Source organism: Octopus bimaculoides, chromosome 14 (genome assembly GCF_046866305.1).
Source record: "Octopus bimaculoides isolate indiv1 chromosome 14, ASM4686630v1, whole genome shotgun sequence".
Lineage (NCBI taxonomy): Eukaryota > Metazoa > Mollusca > Cephalopoda > Octopoda > Octopodidae > Octopus > Octopus bimaculoides.
The window spans coordinates 22,681,960-22,705,717 of NC_142941.1; the positions used below are offsets into that span (position 1 = coordinate 22,681,960).

The following is a 23,758-nucleotide window of genomic DNA, read 5'->3' on the forward strand; positions in this document are numbered from 1 at the left end:
ATAGTACAGTACACGCTAGAAACGACGTTCTCAGGCAAACTTTTCTTTAGAGATTATTTACAATTGTCAGAGACTTAACAAATATTGACAAATTTTCTTTTAATGAAATCTTCATGCTTTATATGTTGTTATACCATAATTTTAAAAAACAAATTCGATACGTCATACAGCTTTTACTTTTCCTGATGCTATTCTATACCTATACCAAGTTGGCTATAATTCTAGATATCGGGTCCTCTCAAAACGAAGGGAAGAAATAGAATATTTCTCCTCCAATCCCAATTTAAACAGATTTAGGAAAGTCCGTGAACAAATAAAATCGTTAGAAAAATGAGCTAAGGGAAATAATTCGTATCGGCCTACAGTGCGAATTTAGATAATTAAGACAAATGGTAATATGGTGAGGAGTCCAAAAGAATTGAGGGATACATTTTATGCAGAAAGAGGAAGCAAATGACTTTATGGATGATCCCTTACTTCTAATTGTCGCTCTATCTGCTCAATAGCATAATTCAAATTTTGTTTTTATTAAGATGCAATAAACACGGTATATTTTGTTTCTTTAGTATAACCAAATTAACAAATATGTGAGAATCGGGTTGTTTGACAACAAGGGAAATACACCGGCAACACCGAAACCTACAAGATGCAACAGCAGTAGACAATGTCCTTGTGATCCAATCATAATTAGATCTATTTTACCAAAATGGAACTATAAATTAATTAAGCAACACAGAACGAATTGCATCTGTTTAGTCTCTTATTCTATTACTATAAATTTGTGTTTGCTGGATTAGTAGGAGAGCAAAAGATTCATTAAAAAGACTTGTCAAGTTTTTACCGCCAACTTCCCTTTAAAAGTAAGATGATTTATTAGTGTAAGTCAATCATTTGTTTACCTTTACAATCTTGATATATGCCTTGTAATCTACTTGCGCTATATTATATATAAAAAAAAGAAGGTTAAATCGTTGCTTAGTTATTTATTATATATTCATTCTGTTTAGTTACTAATACTCTCGCCAAGTAATGTTATTGAAATGCCAATTGTCTACAACGGATCTCGGTTCAAAACTTCAAGAACATGGATAAAACTGGTAAGATCTAATGTGACTAATTAACTAACTATCTAGTTAACTAGCTAACTAATTAACTAACTAGAAATTTATTAATCTATAATTAAGTTACCACTTGTCTATCTCTACACATCTTATTTTACTAAATGACCGTCCATCCATTCCTGTTCTATTTATTCACAATTTTTTTTATATATCTTTTCATATATCCAGCTATTCACCCAACTCCTCCACCTGTTCCTCTCTCTCTCTCTCTCACACACACACACACACACACACATACATACATTTCCAAGAGTTTTAGCATCGAAATCAAATATTTCTAGCCTACACTTGATCGCGGTCAAGCTCGTAGCAATCTATGGTCTTCGAGAGCCTTCACACAAATAAAAAGTCAGAATCCGAGCAATCTAATATTAATTTGTCTATTTGAAACAACAAAATTCAGCTCTGCGTACAGTGAATAGCGTACCTTGTTCACTTCCAAAGACTTCAGCATTTCTTCGATTTCGCAAAGAAAGTGATAGCAATGATCTGACAATAAATATTTTAAACAAACACTGCAGGAAATATTGCTCATTAATAGCCCAAAAAATGTTGGATCAGTATCAGACACTACCATACTAATATGTGAATTTTACTGTAAATATAGAACTACTTTTATATTTTTCAACTGCAAATCATTTGAATATTTTGGAACTAATCTTTGAAATAAATAAGCAAGCAAAAGTGAAACTAATAAATTGAAGAAATTCTGTTGAAGTAAAAATGATAATCGCTATTCCATGATTGCTCTCAGCTTATCTCTCAGCATAAAAAATCAAACCTATTTCATCAGTTAGTTATACTAACAAATACATGATAAAACAATAAAAAATTAATTTGGTGTGATATAATGCTTTAACAATTTTACTTGGGAAACATGAACATAATACATGCATGTGATAAGTAGTGCCAGTACACACACACACACACACACACACACACACACACACACACACACACACACACACACACACAACCTAGTGCTTACAGTCAAAGTTGACAGGTTTATCTGTCTTTCAATAATTTTAAACTTTTTTGCTTTGAGCCTTTCTCCATTTTCCTTTTGTGTTTCGTTTTGTCTTGTTTCAGTTCTTTTTACTTGGAGGCCCTCTTGCTTCTTGCATTTCTTGTTTCCTCTCCAATTCATATCAAGCAGTAACTTTTTCTTGTGATGATCTTCATTTTTCTGCAGTTTAAAGTTGAGCATGTTCTCTGTAAATTACAATTTCTTTATCTGTCTGACATTCAGTCACCTATCGACCTAGTAACCTGTCAGTGAACAAGACATGTGCTTCGAATGGAAGACAACCAACTCTCAAAGCAAATATGCTTCATCCTGCTAGAGGAAACAGCTGAAGCACTTTCTGAAGGGATTATTTGAAAATTTCCACATTAATATCAACATCTGGGCAGCTTTCACTTCCAAGACAGCCTGGATTTTCATCACAGTATGGATATACAATGCACATGAAGATGGTAACTACATAAAAAGGTGATGATCATTCAAAATTGATGGAACCTTTACATGAGGGAGACATAGAAAGTCTAAGTATGAAGTAGTGAAGACTAATCTCAGGATGCTGCATCTCATGCAAAGGTTCATGATGACTGGCAACGTACAGTACTGGATAAAATTCACCTACTCTTGCAGGCATGGCATAAGGAACATTAAAATAATGGTAGTGTTGGAGGGTGGGAGGGATACATATCTATATTACCCAATTTAGCTTTCACATGCTGCCTTTGTACAGACATATGCTTGACATAACCTTGCTAAGCTTCTATCTGCTGCTCCCAATATGTGTTCCTTACTGTCTCGTCTCTCTATCACTAATCTCTCTGATATTCCTCTCTCCATTCACCTCCACTCATCTTGTTTCCCTCCTATCCACTGAACTATCACTCTGTTTTCTCCTGCCATACTCTCACTTCAGTATTCAGTCTCTTCCATTACTCACCCTAGCATCCTTTCAACTGTTTCCCTTATCTTACTTTTACTCTCTTAACCCACTTACTCTTGTTCTTTAGTTATCAGTCCTTCTTTTATTCAACTTTTCTGATAATGTTTCCTTGAATGAATAGAGACTCCAAGGATTCATCGGGATTCTTTAGTCTTATGGGGCACTATGCAACATCAATGGTGCTGATGCCACACTAAAATGAACTTGTGCACTGTAAAAGTGGTTAGTGAATGAGCAGACACAATATAGATTTGAGGAGACTCTTTAATCTGTCAGAAGATGTGACATCTTCTCTAGTGCTGGTGTCATGATAAAATGCTGCAATATACTCTGTAAAGTTAGTAATGTCAGGAAGGACATCCAGCCCTAGAAACCAAGCCAAAAATGGAATGTGTTGAACTAGACATGGGCTTTTGACCTGTCTAGCAGGACAGTAACTCTGAACAGAAGCAGATACAGATCAGAGTGAGCTGTCCATCTCATATGAGTATGGATGTAAAAATGATGATGATGGTATATACACTGAGACACAAATATATGTATACAGTAATCCCTTGACTATCGCAGGTGTTACATTCCAAAACCCCCCCACAATAGGTGAAAATCTGCGAAGTAGAAACAGTACTGCACTATATATATTTTTTATTATTTTTATAATTTGTATATATTCATTTTATTATAAATGCAAAACAACACCACAGAGAAATCAATGTAAGCTTAAATAATAAACCAAAATAGGTGAGCCTCAATATGGCATGGGAATACTGTATGTGAAAGCACATTACCTATTGGTTAGAGTGTTGGTCTCATGATCATAACGATGTGGGTTTGACTACTGGCTTTGTATATTGTGTCCTTGAGTAATGAATATCATTTCACTTAGTGTTGGTCTACTCAGCTGAAAACATGGACCAGCTTTGTGGTGGTCTATCTTTCTCACCTTCAGTGGTCTGCTGAGTAGGAGAGCCAAGACAGTGCCTCTACTCAGAACTATTACATAGGCACCTTAAGTGTTAACAAAAGCATGGTACCTGCTATCAGATTATACTCACTTGCAAGTGATGGCTTTACTCTTTTATTTGTTTCAGTCATTTGACTGTGGCCATGCTGGAGCACCGCCTTTAGTCGAGCAAATTGACCCCAGGACTTATTCTTTGTAAGCCTAGTGCTTATTCTGTTGGTCTCTTTTGCCGAACTGCTAAGTTACAGGGACACAAACACACCACCATCAGTTGTCAAGTGATGTTGGGGGAACAAACACAGACACACAAACATATACACATGCATACATATATATATATATATATATATATATCATCATCATCATCATCATCGTTTAACGTCCGCTTTCCATGCTAGCATGGGTTGGACGATTTGACTGAGGACTGGTGAAACCGGATGGCAACACCAGGCTCCAGTCTGATTTGGCAGAGTTTCTACAGCTGGATGCCCTTCCTAACGCCAACCACTCAGAGAGTGTAGTGGGTGCTTTTACGTGTCACCCGCACGAAAACGGCCACGCTCGAAATGGTGTCTTTTATGTGCCACCCGCACAAGCCAGTCCAGGGGCACTGGCAACGATCTCGCTCGAAAATCCTACAGGAGCCAGTCAGGCGGTACTGGCAACGGCCACGCTCAAAATGGTGCATCTCATGTGCCACCCGCACAAGAACCAGTCCAGGGGCACTGGCAACGATCTTACTTGGCTTGCCGGGTCTTCTCACGCACAGCCCATTTCCAAAGGTCTCGGTCCGTAGTCATCGCCTCGGTGAGGCCCAATGTACGAAGGTCTTGCCTCACCACCTCAGCCCAGGTCTTCCTGGGCCTACCTCTTCCACGGGTTCCCTCAACTGTTAGGGTGTGGCACTTTTTCACGCAGCTATCCTCCTCCATTCTCACCACATGTCCATACCAGCGCAATCGTCTCTCTTGCACGCCACAACTGATGCTTCTAATGTTCAGCTTTTCTCTCAAGATACTTACACTCTGACGGGTATATATATATATATATATATATACATATATATACGATGGGCTTCTTTCAGTTTCTGTCTACCAAATCCACTCACAAGGCTTTGGTCGGCCCGAGGCTATAATAGAAGACACTTGCCCAAGGTGCCACACAGTGGCTTTGTTTTCTTTTACACATAATTATATTCATATGTGTATCTGTGTGTGTGTGTGTATATATATCCAAATATATGTCTGTGGTGTACATATCATCATACATAAAATAATATAGGTGGCTAGATGCAATGTAAAACCAAAAAGGAAGAATTCAGTTGTCACTAAAAGTGACTGAGAGTGCATTATAGCATCTACATTGCTAGAAATAATAGTCAAAAACCCTTATAGCCACAAACATAGCACATGTCTATGTAATGGCAGATGAGTTAACCACCCCATAATGAGCGAGGGTACTAAATTGGAAAGCCAATTTTGCTTGAAATTAAAGTTCATCTGTAGTACTATTACTCTATCGTTTATAGTTAAGTCAGATCCAACCTGTCAGTATATAGATTTTAGCATAGGAATCAAAGGGTGATTCAGCAAATGATTATGTGAAAATTACAAAATAATAAAGGTGACTAGACACAATATAAAACCAAAAGGGAAAAATTCAGTTATCACTAATAAGTGATTGAAGGTGCATTATAGCACCTATATTGCTAGAAATAAGTGTCAAAGACCCTTATAGCCACAAGCATAGCACAAGTCTATGTGCTCACAGGGGAATTAACCACCCCATAGCAAGCAAGGGTACTAAATTGTCAAGCCATTTTCGCTTGAAATTAAAGCTCATCAGTAGTGCTACTTATATATTCACATTCACAAATGCACACATGTATAGGTATATAATCTATGTAATTATATAGTCACCAATACATGCATGTACATTATATATATATATATATGATCTAGAGAAAGCCTTCGACAGAATACCCTACTGTGTGATATGGTGGGCACTGAGGAGACTAGGGATAGAAGAGTGGCTGGTGAAAGCTGTACAGGCCATGTACAGATACACTGTAAGTAAGGTGAGAGTTAACCATGAGTCCAGTGGAGAATTTTGTGTGTAGGTAGGGTTTCATCAAGGCTCATTCCTTAGTCCCTTCCTTTTCATCATTGTCCTCCAGGCCATAACAAAAGAATTCAAGACCTACAGCTTCTGAGAACTACTACAAGCTGATGATCTTACCCTCATTGCAGATTCCATATCAGAGCTAGAAGAGAAATTCCAGTTGTAGAAGCAAGACCTGGAATCTAAGGGCCTTTAGGTTAACTTAGCAGAGACTAAAGTCCTAGTAAGCAAGAAAACTGACAGGACCCTACTATCCCCTTCAGGTAAGCAGCCCTGTTCAATTTGTAGGAGAGGTGTAAGCAGGATCTCCATACAGTGTACTCAGTGTAAGCTATGTACACACAAGAGGTGCAGTGGATTAATAGGAAGATTATCAGAGAAGATAGTCTCTGTATGTGAAAGATGCCCAGGATCCATAAAAACTATAGAGACTCGAGAAATTGATTCTCTCAAATACCCTGGTGGCTCATTAGAGGTAGTAGATAATTTCTGCTACTTAGGGGACCAAATCAGTAGTGGGGGTGATGCATAGAGAATGTGATAGCTAGAATAAGAATATGATAGAGGAAATTCAGAGAGCTGTTACCTTTTTTGGGTATGAAAAGTTTCTCTGAGTGAAAGGAAAATTGTATGATGGATGTATATGGACAGTAATTCTACATGAAATGTGTGCTCTGAATGCAGAGGATATGCAAAGGTTAGAAAGAAATGAGTCTAGTATACTCCACTGGATGTGTAATGTGAGTGTACATGTTCAGCAGACTGCTAGTGCTTTAAGAGAGAAGTTAAGCATAAGAGGAATTAGTTGATGTGTGCAAGACAGAAGACTGCACTGGCTTGGTCATGTGATACTGATGGATGCCAACAGCTCCCTAAAGAAGTGCTGATCTCTCAAAGTAGAAGGAACATGCGGAAGTGCAAGACCCAGGAAGACATGGGACAATGTGCTAAAAAACAACCTGAGAACACTGAAACTTTCAGGTGAGATGACAAAGGACTGAGATGCCTGGCATCTTGCTGTACTCAAGAAGACCCATACTCTGCAGCAAAAGAGTTAAGACTAGTCCCCCTGGTGGTGAGGATTGACCTGCAAGAGTCCTGGGTTGGTGCCACGTAAAAAGCATTCATGGTGGTGCCACATAAAATTGCCCATGCAGTACCATGTAAAAGCACCAATACAGTGCTACATAAAACCACCCACGCAATACCATCTAAAAGCTCCCATGCAGCACCACATAAAGTACTGATGTGGAGCCACATAAAAGCACCCAGCACACTCTGTAAAGTGGTTGGCATAAGAAAGGGCATCCAGTCATAGAAACCATGCCAAATCAGCCTGGAGTCTGGTGCTGCTCCCCAACCTGTCAGCTCTAATCAAACCATCCAACCGATGCCAGCATGGACAAAAGAAATTAAATGATGTTGATGATGTATATATAAATATACACATATATACAACATGATGTGCTGTCTACACACAACAAATAATCAGTAATGTTAGAGATCAGAATAATTTACCATGTTAAACTCCTACTCTCATGTAAAATGCACATCCATGTACAGTGTTGCATATACTGTGAAATAGGCTAACAGAGCAAAATACTTTTAACTCTTTAGCATTTAAACTGACCAGATCCAACCTCTTACTCTGTGATTAATTCGAAACAATGCGAATAAATAAAGATTACATTTAACTGGGTAACTTGAATGCTAAAGAGTTAAAGGACAACAGAAAACAATGATATTTCAAAATATTCATTCCTACATCTGTTTCACCAATCTTTAAGTAACATTATTATGTAATTTGTAGGAACCAGCTTGTTAGGTTGTTTTTTTTTTTGTTGTTTTTTTTAAAATATGAACTACAATGTTCATATTTCAAAGTATGCCAGAAAGTGAATATTAAATGATGATAATGATGATGTTACTACAGTTACAGATCATCTTACCCCACTGTAAATTAGGTCCCTAATGTAGCAGAAGCTATCTACTGCTTCTAAGAAAACTTGTGGGTATTCGAATGTATTTATTTTGTATTCAAATGAATTTTATTTTGCACTCTTGTGCACCTGTCACATTTGAAGTCTATCTTTCTGGGATCCTGCTTCACTTCTTATGCATCAATTGTTTACCTTGGATGTATACTATAATATAACATATGTGTGTATGTGGAATTTCTGCCTACACTTTTGCTGTATGTCAAGCATAGCAATTTCCCTGATAATAGCAGTTCTATTGAATTTTAAATTAACATTGAAATTCTATAGAACTATAAAATTTACAGTGTTAGTGCTCCACATAATGTACATGCAGTGCCAATTATTATTCTTCAACTTCTTCTTCTTCTTCTTTAGATGTCAAAAACTCTCCTAAGTATCCTAGCTGTCCCTAATAACACTGTTGTTGTTGTTGTTATTGTTATTATTACTATTCATATACACTCAACAGATTAGATTGTTGGAAAAGAAAAGAATCCTAACATCAGGCTACAAGTATCCTTACATGCCAAGAATCCTTCTATTGGGTTACAACAAGTTGCCTTAGATGTCAAGAACCCTCCTAAGTATCCTAGCTGTCCCTAATAACAGTGTTTTCTGCAGCTTTACTAAACTGGGTTTTATGCCTATTTCTTCTATCCATCTGTTCAGATCTTTAGGGATAGTCCACAATGCACCTATAACTACTAGGATACATTTTATCTGCACATTCCATAGTCTCTGTAATTCTATAGCTAGGTCCTAATACTTTGCTATTTTCTCTATACCTCTCATATTGATTTTCTCATCATTTGGGACTGTAAAGTCAATTAGCTGACACTTTCTATTCATCTACTACTATCAAATCAGGCCTTCTAGCTCCTATTATTCTGTCAGTCTGAATGTTAAAGTCCCACAACATCTTGTATTTCTTACTTTCTAGTACTTTACTAGGTTCATGTTCATACCATTTATCAGTATGTTCAAATCCTAGCTTTCTACATTGCTCTTCCTAGATTGTCATGTCTTTTCTTGTATTCTTTCTGTGCCTGCATGCTACATTCACTTATTATTTTAATTATTTCTGAACAGATGGTCCCATTAAGTTGCTCAGAGTCTGGTTTGGTCCAGACCTTCAGGTGGAGAAGAACTGAGACGAGGTGATGAGCAGGGTGGCCAATGTCACCCAGAAATGGGCTGAGAGGAAGCTGTCCCTGAATGGTCTAGCAGAGGTGGTGAATGCATACATCGCATCCATCATCTATTACCGCTTGACTGTCATCCCTTGCCCCATTTGCTGGTTGACCTAGCTGCTGCACTTACTCTTCCGCTTTCTGTGGTAGGGACGCATTCCACTGGTCAGGCGCTCCATCTGCTGTCAACAGCCACTGAATGGAGGGCTAGGCATGCTGTGGTTATTGATGCGCAGACATGTGCTGAGGTTGCGGCATCTCCAGCGTTTCCTTGACCATGAGCAGGTGTGGTCACCGTTTGTCAGGCATGCTTTTCCTCAGCTCCTCTCTTTGACTGAGCTGCAATCCTAGATTAGGCGTAGACTGAGGAGGAGTACTTGGCACCTCAAGTGCCATCAAGCGGTCACAGCCCTCTGCTGGGCAGGCAATGCAGTCAGTGGTAGTTCCACTCTAACGTTCTGTAGAGGGCTAGTGGAGGGAAAGTACGACAATGTTCTCGGGAAAACTCTGGGTGTCGATGAAGATGAACAAACTGGTCTGTTTCAGGGAACTTTTGGGCCTGGGCCTATGGATAACTTCCAGAAATCCCTTGCCTGGCAGTGCTACCGAGGGGCGCTGCCTGTTCGGGATAAGCTTTACAGGCACAGAAGTGCCATCAGCTGGGCCTGCCCAAGGTGCACCCAGAATGATGAAACCGTTCTGCATGCCCTAGTCCAGTGCCCAAGTATTACTGACCTGTGGGTTTATGTCAAACACCTGCTGTTGTGTGTAGGACAGATCCAGCTGTCAGCTAAACCCATTGGGAAGATTTCCCCACTGCCCTCTTTTGGTTAGGAGGGGCAGGCAATTTTTATTTAAAGGGCTAAAGACGGACACTTTCCTCTTTGGCCAAGCCCTCATTAACTTTTTCAAGTTTCACTTGAAAAGGAAGTTGAGGGTGGAGAGGGAAGTGTTTCCTTGTAGCAAGTTTGTTGAAAGATGGGTGAATGTTGGAAGAATGACCAGTGGGAAAGAACCAATTTTGAGCGTGCACTGTGAAAAATTTAAAGGAGATTGATCAGGCACCCGTGGATTTTTTGAGCCCTTGTGGCTAATGAAAGAATGAATTATTATTATTATTATTATTATTATTGTTGTTGTAGTTGTTGTTGTTTAGGGTAGTGTTAGCATGTCAGGCAAAATGCTGCTGAGCATTTCATCTGTCTTTGCATTCTGAGTTCAAATTCTGCCGGGGTCAACTTTGTCTTTCATCTCTTCAGGGGCAATAAAATAAGTACCAGTTGAGTACTGAGGTCAATGTAACCGACATAGCCTTCCCCAGAAATTGCTGGCCTTGTGCCAAAATTTGAAACCATTATTATTATAATTGTTATTGTTGCTTTGTTTTATACAAATCATTCTGAGTCTGACCCAAAGATCTCAAGTAACAGCAAATTGGACTTTTTACTATGAGTGTTATTTATCAGTATTATTAATGAGAAGCAATGATATATTGCAGAGAAAGGAGGCCAAATACTGAGAATTAAGATTTCATTCACAAATTGTAATATTTGCAATTTTGAAAGACTTTAAAGAATTCAGATATTCTTAGGTTGATAGCAATTTTCTTAGGATGTGGCCAATATCCTAAGAAATGGGAACAGTTTTTTTTTTTTGTAGTTCTGATGTTTTGGGGTTTACTGATATTTGACGTTGGTATTTAAGAGTACCATTTAGTATTATCCTCAAAGCTCCGATGATCACAGGTACATTTTATAACAAAGCCTATCCTTCTCCTTGTTACTTAATACATGCCAAGTGGTTAGTATTTACACAACTTAGGAAGTTTATAAATGTTTGTTGCAGTTCATTTGAAGAACAATAGCAAATCCTCGTAAGGTAGAAACATCTGACCATGAGTGTGAAGTATTTCAGTGAAACCATAAAATCACACAAACTTTTTTTTCTTTCTTTTCAGTTGCTGAAAACAGATACCATCAAATTGAATCACCAATGGATGCCTCTACTCTTCCTGTCTGGTCAACATCATTAGGATTGCTACCATCAATATTGACACAATGAAAGGTAGGTCAGGAGAGATTGTGGTGATACTGGAACAAAGATGAGTAGCTGTGTATTGTGTGCAAGAAATAAAGTAGAAGGTTGCCTCAGCCAGACTCATCATGGACAAGGAATAGAGATACAAACTCCTCTGGGTAGGAAACTGCAATGAGATAGGTGGAGTGAGTATATTGTGAGCAAACAAATGAATAGATAAAGTAATTGAGGAGGTCAGAATATATGATAGGATAATTAAGCTTAGGTTTGTTATAAATAACTCAGTGATGACATCTCTGCATTTGAATAACAGTCAGGACTGACAGATGAACCAACGGATTACATTTTTATGAAACCCTTTTGCAGATAAACTGCATAACAAATGATAGTGACTCATTATTATGGCTGGCAACTTTAATGGACATGTTGGACAACAGCGAGAGGATTTCTCTGACATAAGTGGAAATTATATTTACAATACAAAGAATAAGGAAAGATCAAGGATCCTGGAACGCTCTCAGGCAAGAGATCTAACCATTTACAGTACAAACTTCAAGAAACTGACGGCCACCCTAATCACCTCCCAAATAATAAATGCACAATCCTGATAGATTTTTTTCTCACTCAGGATTGGGACAGGCAGTGCAAATGCTAAATTTTTCCTGGTGAAAACTGTTCAACCCAATACATATCAATGGTTTCTGACTTAATAAGACTGAAAAAGGAAAGTTAATTCAGAGGAGGAAGATATGGAAGGTGAAAAAATATTGGCTACTGATTCTGAGGAAAACTGGGAGCTTGTGTGGGAAGGTGCTGCAGGCTGCAGACTTGTTCTGTGGATGGTGCAAGGTGAAGTAGTGGTAAAATAGTACTGTAACTAGAACTGTAAACATTTAGAGACAGGCTTAGAAAGAGTGAAAGAAAGGGAAAGCAGAGTGCAATATAAAATTACAATATGGCAGATATACCTTGCAAAGGAAGAGGCAGAAAGAAAAGTGTCAGAGGCATGAAGTATTTTGAATTGCTTTGCTGTGTGCTTGTGGAAACCAAGACATCATTGGAGAGTAGTGTGTATGAAATGATAACAGCACAGTTACTCTTAATGACATCAAAAAGAAAATGGCATGAATGTGTTTCTGTGAGAGGCTGTTGAATTCAGAGAATGCATGAGAGAGAGTCTACCTTAAATAGATGTAACGGAAGGACCTACCAGCCAGGTTGATAGCAGTATTGTAGATAAAGCATTTAAGCAAATGAAAGCATGGAAGTACCTGGTCCATCAAGAATTACAACTGAGATGCTAAAAAAGTTTGGAGGAGTTAGATACAGGCTAGTCACCTGCTTAGTCAGTCAGGCAGTACAAGAAAGCTTCATACTCAATAACTGGCTGTTATGCCAATTACTGGGTATGAAAATGTTTAAAGAGCAACAGAGATGCATAAGAGAAACAGTTATAGCCAAGTTGATAAAGATAATTAACCTCATTTTGTGCCCGGATGAAGTGTTACTGATGTTGCCTTCCTGTGACACCTAGACCATTATTTAGCTAAGAGTGCACTAATGTGTCCAGTTTGTAAATAGTATGGCATTTTCAATAGTAAAAATATGACTTTCATCATTTCTCATAAGTCACAAAATATAAGTGAGATAGCCTGGGGATTAAATTATTTTGATATATGGCAAAAAAAAATACAGCCAAGATTTAAGCAAGTATTTATCCAATTACTGCAAATTTTATAACATTTTTGATTAGCATTTATGGAGAATAGATTAATTATGCTAATCTGGGTTTTACTGTATGTATACATATTTACGCAGGAATGCAGGACTTCCAGACTCACAAAAATGCTGAACTTGAAACTTTTGTAGAACACTAAATCAATATTTACTTTTATCACCAGAACCTGTCTTCATCAGTCTTTCAGCCAGCTATATATGTATATTATAATATTTGTGTTTATGTTCAGTTATAATAAAAACAATAATTTTACATTAATCTGATGGGTTACTCTATACTTTTATAGATTACTAATTAATTATTCTTAAACAAGAATATTGTTATTTACATTTGACGGATATTTGTCCTCATCTTTTGTTGTGACTTCAACATTTTGGCCAGTTAAATATATGTGTATATATATATATATATATATATATATATATATATATATATATATATAATCTTTTACTTGTTTGAGTAGGGTTGCCACTTTGGAGTGTTTTAGTCAAATTGATTCCAGTACTTACTTTTGAAAGCTTGATACTTATTCTTTCAGTCTCTTTCATGGAGCTTTTAAGCTACGGGGATGTAAAGAAACCAACACCAATTGTCAAGCAGTGGTAGAGGGCAAACGCAAAGATATATTTATACAAGCTTCTTTTGGTTTCCACCTACCATATCTACTGACAAGGCTTTAGTCAACCCAGGGCTATAGTAAAAAACTCTTGCTCAAGTTACCATACAGTGGGATTGAACCTGGAGCCATGTGGTTGGAAAGTAAATTTTTTACCACACAGCCATGCCTATATACAAAACATGTGTATGACTTAGGATAATTTGCATAATTATATCGAAAATGAAGTAAGAGAAATAACTCAGAGTGGACAGTGACGTTAAGATAGCAAGGACAAAGAAAGGTATACTAAATACCATACAAAATATATTCTTGACTTATTGAAAAAATCATCACTTCATGAGAAATATAATCTAACATTTAGTAGCACTTGCAACAACTTTGAATGTATTTTTATTTCAATGACCCATTTTCTTGAGGAGGTTTTGATGAAAAAGAGGAGGATATAGCATCAAATAATGTGGAAGACAACTGGAGGTTCCTGCAGGACAACCTGTTGAGGGTGCTGACCAGATCTTTGGATAGTGCAAAGTTCCCACTCAACCTAAGGTAACATGGTAATGGAACAATGTAGTTGACAAAGCCATTAGGGAAAAGAAATAGGCATGGAAGGACTGGAAGAGCAGTGGTAGCAGGGAACTGTATCAGATCGCCAGAAAAGAAGCTAGGAGACAGGTTTATTTAGCCAGAGGGGAAGCAGATAAGAAAAAGTTTGCTAATGTTCTGCATTGTGAGGACCAAAGACTTGAAGTGTTTCGTGTTGCAAGACAGTGTGTGAGAGAGAAATGTGCCTGCATGGATGATGGCTCACTTGCATTTAATGATGCTGCAAAGAGAGAAACCTAGATACGCCACTATGAAACTATGAAAGGTTACTAAATGAAGAGAATAAATGAGAGAAAGAGAGTCTGCCAAATGTCGACCCAACAGAGGGACCAGCTATCCGAATTGACAGTACCTTGGTAGATAAAGCAATTAAGGGTATGAAGACAGGGAAAGCCCCTGGCCCATCAGGTATCACTGCAGAGATACTTAAAATATCTGGCAGTGTAGGCTATAGTCTAGTTACCCACATAGTCAACCAGTTGGTACATGAAGGAGTCATACCCAATGACTGGTGTTGCAGCACCATAGTCAACTGCTAAAACAGTAAAGGTGACGCATTAGATAGGAATAATTACAGAGGTATCAAATTGTTGGATCAGGTGATGAAAGTCATGGAGAGGGTCATAGCCCAACTAATTAGGGAGAGAATTAGTTTAGACGAGATGCAGTTTGGGTCTGTGCCAGGGAGAAGCACCACTGATGCTATATTTCTGGTAAAACAACTGCAGGAGAAATTGCTAGCTAAAGATAACCCTCTGTACTTGGCTTTCGTTGACACGGAGAAAGCCTTCAACAGGGTCCCCCAATCCCTTATCTGGTGGTCAATGCGGAAACTAGGGATAAATGAGTGGTTAGTGAGAGTTGTACAAGCCATGTACAGGGACGCTGTCAATAAAGTGAGGGTTGGCAACGAGTATAGTGAAGAATCCCAGGTAAGAGTAGGGGTCCACCAAGGATCAGTCCTCAGCCCCCTCTTATTCATCATAGTCCTCCAAGCAATAACAGAGGAATTTAAGACAGGATGCCCCTGGGAGCTCCTCTATGCTGATGACCTTGCTCTAATAGCTGAGTCACTACCAGAACTAGAGAAGTTTCAGGTGTGGAAACAAGGTCTAGAATTAAAGGTCCTTATAGTCAATCTAGCAAAAACCAAAGTTTTAGCAAGCAGGAAGGCAGGCAAATCACAATTCCCTTCAGATAGATGGCCCTGCTTGATCTGTAGAAAAGGCATAGGTAGAAACTCCATAAGATGTACCCAGTGCAAGCTATGGACACATAAGAGGTGCAGCAATATCAAAGGAAGGTTTACTGGGAAGATAGTTTTTGTGTGTGACAGATGTACAGGGGCAATAAACAGTGGAAATGTGCAGAAAACAGCTTCCATCAGATGCCAGGGGAAAAAACTAGAAATAATTGATAGCTTCCATTACATAGGTGAGCAAGTCAGTAGCAGAAGTGGATGCTCTGAGAGCATAGATGCTAGAATAAGAATAGCCTGGGTAAAGTTCAGAGAGCTCCTACCTCTGCTGGTAACAAAGGGCCTCTCGCTCAAAGTGAAAGGCTGGTTGTATGATGCCTGTGTGTGCGAACAGCCATGCTACACAGCAGTGAAACATGGGCTGTGACTGCTGAGGACATGCATAGGCTTGAAAGAAATGAAGCTAGTATGCTCCGCTGGATATGTAATGTCAGGGTGCATACTAGACAGTGTAAGCACCCTGAGAGAAAAGTTGGGCATAAGAAGCATCAGATGTGGTGTGCAAGAGAGACGACTGTGCTGGTATGGTCATGTGTTACGTATGAATAAGGACAGCTGTGTGAAAAAGTGTCACACTCTAACAGTGGAGGGAACCTGTGGAAAAGGTTATAGTGATAATACATGTTCAGTATCAAGTATTGATATGGCTGCATGTATATTATTACAAGAATTCTTACAGAGAAGAAGTATAAATTTAAGAACTATATATTTACTACATAAAAATATATTTTATTTACTGGTCAATGATGATACATAATCAAAATGTAGAATCTAGTTGAATGAAGTAATCTATGCAAGAAAGTTCAGAAATAGGAAATGTAGAAATAACAGCTACATGGTGGTTTTCAGCCCTGTGGCATAGAGAAATAGATGTGCATAGCAACGACATGAATGGCTCTGAGTCTAATCAACTGAGAAGCAAAGAGCAGGGTAAGCAAGCTGTTTTTATTAATGGAACACTAGACATTCTAGAAACATCCAAGTGAAACGCGAAGCTTCTTGAATAATTAAGAATTACATCTCATGATACAGATGCTTCAAGAAACTTAGTAAAGGGAGAATTCTCTATAAAACTTCTTGCAAGATAGATCATTCAACTATTTAGCTACAGACTACTACAGGATCCAGGAAGACCTGGGATGAGGTGGTGAAGCATGACCTTCAAATGTTAGGTCTCACAGAGGCAATGACAAGTGACTGAGACTTGAAGATATGCTGGTCTTGAGAAGATCTGGCAAGCCAAGTGAGATCGTAACCCTGGCCTATACCAGTGTCACATAACCAGCCCATTTAAGAGTTCCCTTCAATCGTCGGGCAATGTGCTCTGCTTGAGAAGACCTGTTGAGTCAAATGAAATCGTTGTCATGGCTGATGCCAGTACTGCCTGACTGGCACTTAAAATGCACCATTTGAGTGTGATCGATGCCAGTGCTGCCAGACTGGCTCCTGTGCCGGTGGCACGTAAAAAGCACCATACGTGCATGGTCAATGCCAATGCCACCTGACTGGCTCCCATGCTGGTGGTATGTAAAAAGCACCCACTACACTCTCAGAGTGGTTAGCATTAGGAAGAGCATCCAGCTGTAGAAACCTAGCCAGATCAGACTGGAGCCTGATGCAGCCCCCTGGCTTGCTAGTCTTCAGTCAAGCTGTCTAACCCATGCCAGCATGGAAAGCAGACATTAAACGATGATGATGATGATGATGATGATTTACTAGTATTTACTAAATTACCATCATGTTTCCAACAAAGAACTGTGTGCACACATGTATCAGCCCACAGCCTCCCACCTCATAGCTATCCATCACATGTTTTGGTTCAGACATGTCCTCTGTCTCTCACTAGATCAATCCTACCAGGGCTTTACTCTCATTTGACACAGCAGCAGTGGGCTGGAAGAGGCCTTGTGGCAGGCCCAAGACCAGATGGCTGGATGTGATTAAGGAACATCTCCAGAGGATGCAGAGGGCTGATATGGGACTGTCAGTGATGAAGAGCACTGTTGGACGTGGTTGGCTCTATGCATGATGACGTCTCTGGGACCACTAACCTGGGATGACCCCAGCTTCATCAAGCAAGAGCATAAAGTAGAAACAGCAGCAGCACTAGAAACATTATTTGCTATAAATATTTGTAGAAATCTATTAGTTTGTTAAAGGGGATGAAATGACAACAATGGTAGCATACCAGACTAATTATTTTGAAACATTTAACTATGTTCTTTTACATTCTGAGTTCATATCCCATATTTTTTTGTCTTTGTTTTTCACCCATCCAGATTGATAAAATAAGTAGCAGACATGTACTGGTGTCAATTTGATTTACAGTGGCTCTTATCTATAAATTTGTGGCTTTTTGTAAGCTTAGAGATCTTTGTTAGGGTCTATGGTTATATTTACAGAAAAAAATGTGGATTTTTTACTAATTGGTGCCTGTCAGAAGCTGAAGACTTCGAATTTTTTGGAATTGGAAAAGCATCCCTTATAACCATCACTTTAGTCATGGAGTCAATGAAAGAGCTTTTTATGTGGTTACTCAGTCTGCAGGCAATAACAATCATATCTCCCTCATCATATCCAACCATTTTAAAAATAGGAAGAGCATTAGATATTGGTTCCTAATTTTGGCACAAAGCCAGCAATTTCGGGGAAGGGGGTAAATCATACATCGACCCCAGTAATCAACTGGTACTTATTTTTATCAACCCTGAAAAGATGAAAGACAAAGTCAACCTCAGCGGAATCCGAACTCAGAACGTAAAGACAGATGAAGTGCCACTGGGTGTTTTGCCCAGCATGATAACAATTCTGTCAGTTCAATGCCCAAAAGACATTAAATATTAGAATTTGAAACAAGGTTTCAATAGAAAAAAATACAAGTCTGACAAGAGAGATTTGAGACTGCTATATTCTGTATTTTGATTACATAAAGATTGCAGAAAGATATTAAAGGTGAAAGAATAGATCTGGGCATGAGATAAGTGATTGGCTGAATTGGTAACATAATGTTAACAGTGTTAGAAAATGTGTGTGGAATAAGAGATATACATACTTGTTATCTTCACTACAAATATATAAATCAAATCTTGATTTAGTTCTTCTGTTTTATATTTTCAGATATTACATTTTGCAGAAAAACTATCATTATCAAACCCCTTATTCTACGGAGGATGCTTTTCAAGAGTGTGAAACGATTTACTATGTTTGAAGGGACTGAGAAAAAGATAATCTAAAATAAAGACAAAGCAAAAACAAAACGACAACAAAAAAAACATCCAATTTCTGCAAACTCTGCTGTGCTGAAAAAGATTGATATACTTTGATTGATGTATTCTGGTTCGAACTGGCTTTCATGAAAATTTAAATTACACAGAAAGAAAGAAATAGTTGAGTTATTTACAAATTATTTTGTAAATTTAAAAAGTATTAAATTTTTTCTTCTTTTTGATCTTTGATTTTTCAGTTGGAAAAAATAAACATCCTTCTGAACAAGAAAAAAAAAAAACATGCTAAGCAACAAAAAAAATATTTATATTCTTACAAAGAAGCAAAACTGAAGGAAGCAAAAACAATCATTGTAGGAAATATTCTTATTTGATATTCAGAAAAATTCATTTCTATTGAGAAGTTCAAAAAAAAAATTGGAAAAGAAACATTTTTTTTTTAAATTAGGAAAAATGGAACTAAATAATTTATCTGGTTTTATTTGATTTATCTCATTGTTTAAACACTCACATGTGCACACACACATGCACATATTTATTGTTGGCCTGAGATTAATCTCTGTTACTATACACAGTTTCACATTTAGTAACAGAAAGTAATCGGCTATACTATAAATATTTATGTTCTACTTTTGTATTGAGTACTTTTTCTAAATTCAGACAAATATACACACATATACATATATTTAAAAGATAGTGATAAAACCTCAGATACATACACACAGATACATTAAAAGGTTTGATTGATTGACAGAATGGGAGAAATTAATGGTTATATTAATGTAAGAGTGAGATAGACTGACATATATATATTCAGAGAAAAACAGGAAGAAATTTTCTTGTTTTGGAATTTTTTCCAATTTGATTTTAGAAACTTTATTATAAATGTTATGAAACTGAATTTTTATTTCTAACTAAATATTACAATCTTTGTAAAATTGTCATGGAAAGTCATCTTGGACATAGTGGAGGGAAAAACATGCGTCAAAAGCAGTTCCTTCCCTGCAGCAATGCTGGTCATGCCCCACCCATACATAAAATGCCCCACATGCACTCAGAAAAAGTATACCATGGAAATATGTGTAACCCAAAATCCTATCCACCAAACTGCAGTTCCATGCATATGCACAATCGGTTACATAGTGCTACTGCTGTCAGTAAACCTTATTGGGACATTTATGGCAAGCCTCTCTCATTGGGAAAAACCTTGCCACAATCATCAATACCTCCTCCAATGCCAACAATGGCACCACCAATCCCCCCTTTACCTCTACCATCTCCAAGTTCCTCTTCCTCTTCATCCTCATCTTCACCACTGATAAATCAACCAAAAGGTACTGCTTCATCATCGCCCTCCCCCCATCACACTTCTCGCAATATCAGCAAGCCTTTCCATTGTGATGCCTGCCCATCAATGTCACCTCACCAGGCACACATAAACCAGTACCAGCATCTCGACAAGGTTTCCAACTTTCACTGCGATATCTGTCCACCTCCACACATGCCACCTCTTCTGCCGTCCTCTCCATCAACACCTTCACCTTCCAATTCAACATCCCACCACCAGCATTGCGATATATGTCCCCCTTCATCAACTTGCTCTTCCCAGCCCATGTCATCACCACCCATTGTTCATCCTCATCACCAAAATCATCCACAACAATCATTACAGCCTCCACCACCACCATCACCTATTTCAACAGTAACCACACCACATCAACAATCACAGCAACAGCAGCAGCAGCAGCATCAACAACAGCAGCAACAACAGCAACTATCCAACCAACATGTTCATCAAGAGAAACCATATCACTGTGATGTTTGCCCACATCAATTTGCCCGTCGAGATGCATTGCAGTGTCATAAAAGGACTCATACTGGTGAGAAGCCTTTCCGTTGCGATATCTGTAATGGGCAGTTTGCTCGTCGAGATACCCTGCAATGTCACAAACGAACCCACACTGGTGAAAAGCCATTTCAATGTGAAGTCTGCCCTAAAAAATTTGCCCGGCGGGACAAACTTCAATGTCACAAACGGACTCATTCGGGTGAAAAACCATATCACTGTGATCTTTGCAGTGGTCAGTTTGCTAGACGAGATACACTGTTGTGTCACAAACGAACTCACACTGGACTGAAACCTTTTGCCTGTGACCTCTGCCCTAAAAAATTTGCTCGATCGGATCAATTAACTTGCCACAAACGTACTCATTCAGGCATAAAACCATTCCACTGCAATCTTTGCCAGAGGCAGTTTGCCCAGCGGGATAAACTTGTTTGTCACAAGCGAACACACTCTGGTGAGAGGCCATTTGAGTGTGATGTCTGTGGCCGCCGGTTTGCCCGCCGGGATACCCTGCAATGTCACAAGCGAACCCACACTGGCGACAAACCCTATCAGTGTGATCTGTGCATCCAAAGATTTGCTCGACGTGATACGTTGCAATGTCATCGAAGGACCCACTCAGGAGAGAAACCATTCAGCTGTGAGTTTTGTGGGAAGCTGTTCGCTCGCACTGACAAACTGCAGCGACATAGGCGCACACATGCTAGGCAACATAGCCACCATCAACACCAGCATTCTCATTCAGCAGTTGCTGCATCTACAGTTCTACCAGCTGGCAGCTCTGGTCTAGCATCACCAGTGGCTGTTCTCCCTCCACCTCCTGGACCATTTGTAGTTGAGAGTAACAATAGTTTTGCTCGACCTGGAACCACACCTCCTGCCTGTAAAAACATCAAAGACTACACACCTGTTTCTGTGACGAACCATCTGTGGCAAGCAATCTATTCATGAAATTCAAATATTTTCTCTGCCGGACATCAGTTTCGCACCTGAAGTGCGATGAGCAAGATACATTGTTATTGCTCAAAACTTATGCATATATGCACATATAAATGTATGCTATCAAATATATATATATATATATATATATATATATATATATATATATATATATATATATGTATGTATGTATGTATATAGTGTTCATATATACATAAAAATATCTGCTAACACATGTATGTTCCTATATACATAGAAATATATTATCTCATTAGCATGTCAGTATACACACATAACTGTGTACTCATACAAATATACATACATGTTCATATACTAGCAACTGAGGGCAAATTATATCTAAATCTGGTGAATTTCCTTTTCCTTTGCTTGTGTTTTAACTGTGAAAACAACATTCCTTAGAAATTCAAAAATGCTTGTTTCATTTTTTTTATATAATTTTTATATATTCACCGTAGTTATATCTTTTTTTCTTTTTATGCCTGAATGTCAATTTTCCATTATGTTATTAATATTTGCAGTTTATTGTTTGTATTATTGTTACTATGGTTGTCGATCTTAAAATTGGTAGAGAATCAGTTAAAAAAATGCCTTATGGTATTTTTAATTATGTCTGTTTATGTTCTTGGTTCAAATCCTGCCTAAGTCAAATCAAAGTTTACTTGGCCCTACATTCTACTGGGGTTGATAGAAAAAATTCCAGTTGAATTCTACGGTTGAGTTAGTTGACAGAATCCTCCTCCAAAATTTGTGCTCTTGTTCCTATGTTAGAAATTATTAATTTAATTAATGAATAGTATTTAGTTACATCCCTTTATGTTCTGGATTCAGATACTGCTGGGAGTGACTCTGCACCCTTTCCCTCAAAATTTGTGAACCCATGCCAATAAAAGAAATTACCATTACTTAACTTCTTTTTTACCTGTGTTCCTAGGCTTTAATTTTTGTGTTAATGCTAAAGACTTGAGAAAATGAAAACAAACGGAAAATAATCATCAAAATTAATTAGTAACCATGCAAATTGTTTTGATTTTTTAATTAATTAAATGTCACTTTTATATTTTAGTTGTGTATGTGAATGAATTTTAATGCATGCATTTAAGAGAGAGAGAGAGTGGATTATCTGTGTGTGTCTTTATATGTGAATGTGTTTCGTGTGTGTATGAATGTACTTCGTGTGTGTGTGTGCATGTATGTATGTATACACACACATATACATACATATACATAATGTGAGAAATGATAGCACAAAACTGGAATAAGGACTGCCAAAATCTTCAATCATTAGTTGGTACCCATTTGCCCCAGACCAGCTGTGAATCTCAAATATGTCTTTTGCACAAGTGCCATTGCATAAATAATAAGCTTTGAAGTCTATTGCATGGGTTACATTCCTAGCTAAGGCTACTTATTCAATATCCATTTATGCATCTTGGGAAAGGCATGAACATCCCAACATTCATTTTCCAATTCTCTGAAGTCAGCTTTTCTTTAATGGATCTCCCTGATTACAAAATATGAAGCAATTGACTCTGTTTCACTAGTGCATGGGAATAAAAAATGTCTCAATTGATGTATGATAATATAAACTGGTTGGTGGATAATATTGGAGGTGTGTTATTAACAACTTAAACTTAATTTCTTAGTGTTTCAGACAACATTTTTGTGTATATTAGGCAGAGTGTGTAAACTAGTTAGAGAAATTTTAAATAAATCAAGCAATAAACAATGATAAATTTAGTCCTATTTTGTATTATTATATTGTTTGCATAGTAAATGATATTTTTTTATTGCTTTGTTAATATATTTATATATGTATTTACATATGCACATGCATACACATACATATAGTTTTGTATGTATGTATATGCATGCATTTTATATTCATTGCTCCAAGCAGGGTTAGGTATATAGATGTGTGTGTGTGTTTTTTGTTTTGGTAGCAATTAATTTTACAATTAGATACTTCTTCTACTGATCATTCAGCAATGATGTAGAGATGAGGCACCCTGTTTTCTGCTAGTCAGCAAAATCAGAGTAAGCAGGTTAATGTGCTTTACTCTGGAATATGATACAATGGTTGTTGTTAAGATGAGTATATGGTTAATAAATTTTCTCAGACCACTCTCTATCAAGCCAGCAA

At 37.9% G+C, this 23,758-nt stretch overlaps 1 protein-coding gene across 5 annotated transcripts; it reads left to right on the top strand.

Annotated features, from left to right (window-relative positions):
- Positions 1-361: 361 nt before the first annotated feature.
- LOC106884024 (uncharacterized) lies at positions 362-21,753 on the top strand. Of its 5 annotated transcripts, XM_089362511.1 has the most exons (5): positions 362-878; positions 1,008-1,097; positions 6,293-6,427; positions 11,291-11,397; positions 18,706-21,741. In XM_089362511.1, the coding sequence occupies exon 5, from the start codon at positions 19,756-19,758 to the stop codon at positions 21,607-21,609; it is 1,854 nt and encodes a 617-aa protein (XP_089218637.1). In that variant the 5' UTR covers positions 362-878; positions 1,008-1,097; positions 6,293-6,427; positions 11,291-11,397; positions 18,706-19,755; the 3' UTR covers positions 21,610-21,741. The 5 variants fall into 5 exon arrangements, with proteins under 5 accessions (XP_089218637.1, XP_014790684.1, XP_014790687.1 ...); XM_014935199.3 differs by lacking the exon at positions 6,293-6,427 and having other exon boundaries at positions 739-878; positions 18,706-21,736; XM_014935198.3 differs by lacking the exon at positions 6,293-6,427 and having other exon boundaries at positions 621-1,097; positions 18,706-21,753.
- Positions 21,754-23,758: the final 2,005 nt, after the last annotated feature.